This window comes from Cebus imitator, unplaced genomic scaffold (assembly GCF_001604975.1).
Source record: "Cebus imitator isolate Cc_AM_T3 unplaced genomic scaffold, Cebus_imitator-1.0 Scaffold30, whole genome shotgun sequence".
Classification (NCBI taxonomy): Eukaryota; Metazoa; Chordata; class Mammalia; order Primates; family Cebidae; genus Cebus; species Cebus imitator.
Genome location: NW_016107345.1, coordinates 3,403,484 through 3,410,257, shown reverse-complemented (window position 1 = coordinate 3,410,257; position 6,774 = coordinate 3,403,484). Strand labels below are relative to the sequence as shown.

Genomic DNA, 6,774 nt, shown 5'->3' with positions numbered 1-6,774 from the left:
AAAAATTCTTGCCTACGATTTTTTTCTGTTAAAAATTAATGAAAATAATTTGTGCTCTATTATAACTTTTTCTTTGAGACAGAGTTTTGCGCTTGTCGCTAGGCTGGAGTGCAATGGCATGATCTTGGCTCACTGCAACCTCTGCCTCCTGGGTTCAAGCGATTCTCCTGCCTCAGCCTCCCGGGTTGCTGGGATTACAGATGCCCGCCACCATGCCTGGTTAATTTTTTGTATTTTTAGTAGAGACAGGGTTTCACCATGTTGGCCTAGCTGGTCCCGAACTCCTGACCTCAGGTGATCCACCACCTCGGCTTCCCAAAGTGCTGGGATTACAGCAGGTATGGGTCACCGTGCCTGCCTGTGTTCTATTATAACTTTTAAAAAATTAATGAATACAAATAAATGCTAGTTCCAGAACACTTTTTGTTCAAGATAGAAAAATGATATTCAAAACACTGTGTAGCTGGCTGGGCACGGTGGCTCATGCCTGTAATCCCAGCACTTTGGGAGGCCGAGGTGGACTGATCACCTGAGGTCAGGAGTTCGAGACCAGCCTGACCAACATGGGGAAACCCCATCTCTACTAAAAATACAAAATTAGACAGGCATGGTGGCACATGCCTGTAATCCCAGCTACTTGGGGGGCTAAGGCAGGAGAATCACTTGAACCCAGGAGGCAGAGGTTGCAGTGAGCCAAGATAGTGCCATTGCACTCCAGCCTGGGCAACAAGAGCGAAACTCCATCTTGAAAAACAAATGAACAAACAAAAAAAAGACAATGTAGCTTTCGCCAGGCGCGGTGGTTCACGCCTGTAATCCCTGCACTTTGGGAGGCCAAGCTGGGCAGATCACTTGAGATCAGGAGTTCGAGACCAGCTCTGGCCAACATGGTGAAACCCCGTGTCTACTAAAAATACAAAAATTAGATGGGCATGGTGGCACACACCTGTAATCTCAGCTACTTGGGAGACTGAGGTGGGAGAATCACTTGAATCCTGGAGCCGGAGGTTTCAGTGAGCTGAGATTGCAACACTGCCCTCCGGCCTGTGTGACAGAGTGAGATTTCGTCTCAAAAGAAAATAAGAAATGTAGCTTACTGACATTTCAGATGTGTGATGTGTTAAATGTTTGCATGGCTTTTCATTTTCTGCTGCCAAGTCATATTGAACAGGATTATCATACATTTTTAAAGGATGAAAATAAATAAAATACTGATTCTATAATTCATTTAACAAATATTTCTTGAGCTTCAACTGTGTGCTAGCTGTTTGATATGTAAAAGTGAAAAAAATGGGCCGGGCGCGGTGGCTCACGCTTGTAATCCAAGCACTTTGGAGGCCAAGGCGGGCGGATCACCTGAGGTCGGGAGTTCAAGAACAGCCTGACCAACATGGTGAAACCCCGTCTTTAAAAATAAATAAATAAAATTTAAAAAACACTTCTCACATAAGAAGTCTGAGGCAGGACAATCCTTGAACCCGGGAGGCGGAGGTTGCAGTGAGCCAAGATCGCGCCACCGCCCTTGAGCCTGGGCGACAGAGCGAGACTCCATCTCAAGGGAAAAAAAAAAAAAACCCAAAAAAAAAAAAAAAAAAAAAAAAAAAAAAAAACCCAAAAAAAAAAAAAAAAAAAAAAGAGTGAACAAAATGGGTAGGGTTCCTGCCCCGATGGAATTTACACTTTAGTTGGCAGTAACAGACCACAATCTGATTATCACAGGAATAAATATACAATGGTAACCCAGTGTGTACTACTAAAAAGTAGGAGAGCAATAGGTCGATACCCCTGACCCTAGACTGGGTGATGTAAAATGGATGGCTTTCCCTGAAGAAGTGACATTTGAGAATAAATCTGAAAGAATAGGAGCTTGTCAGGTAAAGGTTTCAGGCAGAAGGAACAGCATGTGCAGAGGCCCTTGAGGCAGGAGGAGCACGTTTTTGAAGAACTTACAGAAGTCAGTGGAACTGGATCAGAAAAGAGGTGTGGGAAAGGTGTTTAATAGAGCTGGAGAGGTAGGCAGATACCATACATCAGCATGCTAAACAACATGAAAGGTTTGAGTCATTAAAATGTGATTACCGTCACCTGTTTAGATTATGAAAGCTAAATGTCAGTAGTGGCTAGTGAAATAAATCACAGTACAACAATGTAAAGGAATACTGTGTAGTTGTGAAAAAAGTGAATGAGGAAATTTGCAACTGTCAAGTCAGAATATAGAGACGAATCTCTGAGATTAAAATATTTTATTTGAGAAGAAAATTACAGAACAGGCATGGTGGCTCATCCCTGTAATCCCAGCACTTTGGGAGGCCAAAGTAGGTGGATCACTTGAGGTCAGGAGTTCAAAATCAGCCTGGCCAACATGGTGAAATCTCGTCTCTACTAGAAGTACAAAAATTAGCCGTGAATGATGGCGGGCTCTTGTAATCTCGGCTACTCAAGAGGCTAAGGCAGGAGAATCACTTGAACCCAGGAGGCAGAGGTTGTGGTGAGTCAGGATCATGCCACTGCAGTCTAGCTTGGGTGACAGAGTGAGACTGTGTGTCAAAAAAAGAAAAGAAGGGAGGGAGGTAGGGAAGGAAGGGAAGGAGGGAGTGAGGGAAGGAAGGGAGGGAAGGAAGAAAGGAAGGGGAGGAAGGGAAGGAAGGAAAGAAAAAAAATGCAATTTGGGGAATATACAGACTGTGTGGTCTTGGGTATGTCTGAAGAACAAAATGGTTAGAGGTTTTATAAAAAAGAGAAATGTTATATATTACTCTCAAGGAAGTTCATTGGCACTAAGAAGGTTTTGGGAAGCTGGCAAGCTCTGACTGGTGTATAACCAACTTTCATACAACCTACTCAAAAAATAAAAGTTCAATTTAATAATGAAATTTTTAAAAACAGAATTGAAAAGGAGAAGAATTCTATATATCATATGTGTATGTCCTATATGAGATTTTTGAAGGATTGTTTCAGTATAGTAAGTTATCATTTTCTCTTAATTTATTGTAATAATAATTACATATCATTTTTTATATCTTGAGAATATACGTATTATATCTCAGACATATTTTGTAAAGTATTATAATAGTTAAGAACACTTTTGCTGGTGTGAGATCCTGGGTTTATATTCTGACACTGTAATTTGTACAGTTAGTTAACTGGGCAAATTGCTTGAACTCTCTAAAACTGTTTTGTCATCTGTAAAATGAAAATAACAATATCTGATAGAGTTATGTTATGAATAATGTGATATACATGTGAAGCACTTGCGAGAATGCCTAGATATGCTGTTCACCTGGGAAAAAGTTACATGCTGTCCCTTTCTATGAAAATAGCTTCTAATTAATACCACATCTCAAAAGTGTGAATACACAGAAAGAATACTGAAGGGAGTTATGCCAGTAAGTTATGGTAGTTGCTTCTGACAGGATTATGGCTGGTATTTATTTCCTGGTTTTTGTTTTGTGTATTTTCTAAACTTCGAATTATGAGCACGGATTTAAAATTAGTAACGTATCCCATTTAAATATGCTACCTTTCATATTAATTTTTAGTAGAAACTGTTTTGGCAGTGTTAGAAAGTCTACTAACCCTGATTCAATTATGTTACTGCTTGATTCTACAAATTTACCCATAACTGTTTTTGCTTTCTTTCCTGTATTTTGATTAATTTTAAAAGGCTTTGTGGCTGGAGCTGCTAAATTGTGATTGGAATGGGAAAGGGCTTGCATTTTGAGACCATCTGTGGGAGTTGCATTGTCTAAAACTGACAAGAGATCATGGCAGATGGTGAGGTCAAAAGATTGACTTTTTGAGCTTGACATAATGTGTTCATGAAGCTGGAAGAAGAAATCCAACTTATTTTTTTAACTAACAGAAGAGCTTGGTGGCAGGAAGAAGTGTGCAATTGTTGAGTCCGGATAAAACAGAATACACACAAGACTGGTTTATCTCTGAGAATCATCAGTTCTGCCAAAGATGGCAACTTCTTGAGCCTTTCTGTGCCAGGTTTATTTAATTTCTAGACACTTTTGAAGGTTTAAGTTATATAATGCAAATCATTTATAGATTAAAATACAGAAATTTTAAAACTATTTAGAAATACATATTTTTAAATTAAAATCCTGTAAAGTATCACTCAAAGCCAATACAGTATACTTAATTTATAATTGAATGAAGGTCTCTATCACAATCCCATTTGTTTTTATAATGTCTATCTTAATGTAATTTTATTTCTTTAAAATTACATTTGAACATTTGGTGATTACAGTCTTTCTCATCTACTAGGCTGTCCTCATTGCCTGAGTTAGTGCCATGCACATAGTGACTGTTCAGTATTTGCTGGATGAGTAATGAATGAATGAAGTTATTGCTTACTCTTGTTAATTTTAGGATAATTTTTCTTAACCACAATTAAACAAGTTTTTTTTTTGTTGTTGTTGTTTTTTTCCTGTTTTGAAATTGGGTTTGTGTTATGGTGTTTCTCGCTTCTACCATTTGGGAATTACCTATTATTTATTTTAGAGAAAGAAGCCTTAATTTGTCATGATAAATCAATGAAGAGATTTTTTTATTCTCCTCTAATATTGAATACTTCGCTTGTACTAGGCAGTGTCTTAGTAATTTTACATGTCTTGACTCACTTAAGTGGCCAAGCTGGTCTTGAACTCCTGACCTCGTGAGTCACTGTGCCCGGCTCTGTCAGTGGATTTTCTAAAGCAGCATAGCATAATACCGTTTCAAAGCCCGGGCTCCATTGCTTGTGAACTAAGTTGACTTGGCCAAATTGCTTAACCTCTCTAAGCCCTAGTTTTTATTTGGAAAATGGGGATTAAGATGGTACAAACCTCATAGTGTTGTTGTGAAGATTAATTTAGACAGTTCACATAGATAACAATGTATGTCACATATTAAATATGACATAAATGTTGCCTATTATTATTGTTACATTACTATTCTGTTTTCCTTTAACAGGTTGTTCTTTTAAAGAATTACTGAAGACAAAGTAATGGCTTCTTTTTTTTAATGGCTTTACAGAATCTTAAATAGAATACAGTTTGACATGACGGCAAAAAATGTAAGTATTTGTAAATTTTTTAATGTGACTATTTTTTAAAGTGAACTGTGCTTTTTCCTGCATATTTTCTCACTATTTTGGTTAATCAGATTTAATGTACTAGCATGGATTTATAATTGTATTTGTTTATGCAGAATATAAACTTTAATGCTATTGAATACAGTGTCCTAAGGGACATGGTAGCATTCTTGTAAATTGGCACCAAGTTATTCCTCAACAGCTGCAAATTGCTGTCTTCAGAAAGTTTCCCACTCTGCTCTTCTCTTTTGGATATTGTAATAAATTTGTTTTCGTACTTGCCAAAGGATTACTTGACCTTTTTGAGCAAATCACTGTTTTATTTGGCTTAATTTTTTAATTTTAATTTTTTGGTTACTCATGGAAATGTGTATGCTCAGATACTGTTTGAAAGTGGCTTGCTGCCTTCCATGAGATGGTTCCTGAAGTAACATTAGATTTTAGATGTTTTGGAGAAGTTACTCAAGTTTTTCCTTCTACTTGAGGCTATCATTTCTGAATGTGCCTCCCTTCAAGTTATATGTCATTCTTTATTTTTTTTATTTATTTATTCGTCACTCTTTATTAATGAGTTTGTTTCCAGTTATGGTAAAGAATTGTGCCCTAAAAGAAACCGTATAACATATTGGGAAAATATTTATAAATTGCTTTACTGTTCCTGTGTTATGTGTATTGAAGTATAATTGCTTTACTCTTCCTATGTTATTATGTAGGAATCTTTGGGAATTAAACAAAAGGGAAATTTATTATAAAGACACAGGGATGTCTCAAGGAATTTAAGAGTGGGGATTTTGTAGGCCCTCAGAAAGATCCAAGCCCAGAAACTAGAAATTTGGCAGGCATTGAAGCAGTATTTGGTTTTCATTTCTCATCTCTCTCAGCTTATTACTGTGTACCTGCTTCATTTCTCCCACTGTCTGTCTCTGGAAATCATTTTTCTCAGTTCCCCAGCCAGGATGGTAGAACATGGCCCCACTTAGCATCTCCATCTACATGTTAGAGGACCCGCCTGTTCAAACAGAGGTGTGAAGAAAGGGAGGGAGGCAGCCTGATGCATCCTGCCTGCCAGCCAGCTCCAATGTCAGACTACTTCGGAGGGGCCTCTGGAACAGTTGAAGTCTGATGTCTACTAGTGCTTTAATTAGTTGTGACGGGAAGAAGCAAGTGTCGTATAAAATGGCTGCTCAGGGCCCAGCACAGTGTGTGAGGAGAGATGATAAAGGGCTTCTTGTGAGTCAGGCGATAGTTCTGAATATTGGCCGTTAGCCAGCCGAACAATAGCATTAACAAACTCCTACTACATTATGTCTGTTTGCTTATTTTGGGTTATAATTCAGAACATTACTTTTAACATGCAGATACAGATTTTGCTTCATTATTGCTTAGGGACCATCGTCAGGATTTATTGAGTTAGTAGGATATGAGGCCAGGAAAGAAGTTAGCTTTCTCAGTATTTGACTTACGTAACTGGGTAAATGACTGTGCTGTTTAATGAGAACCCTTTGAGAGGTATAGGATGTTGTGATGAACCAGGCATGGTGGCTCAAGCCTGTAATCCCAGCACTTTGGGAGGCCGAGGTGGGTGGATCACGAGGTCAAGAGATTGAGACCATCCTGGTCAACATGGTGAAACCCCGTCTCTACTAAAAATACAAAAAATTAGCTGGGCATGGTGGCGCGTGCCTGTAATCCCA

At 38.4% G+C, this 6,774-nt stretch overlaps 1 protein-coding gene across 1 annotated transcript in view; it reads left to right on the top strand.

The window, feature by feature from the left end:
* TFDP2 (transcription factor Dp-2) overlaps positions 1-6,774 on the top strand; it is a 182,352-nt gene that overhangs the window by 38,868 nt on the left and 136,710 nt on the right. Inside the window, 1 exon segment of the mRNA XM_017523750.2 lies at positions 4,960-5,062. Coding sequence (XP_017379239.1) covers positions 5,048-5,062 — 15 coding nt within the window. The 5' untranslated portion in view covers positions 4,960-5,047.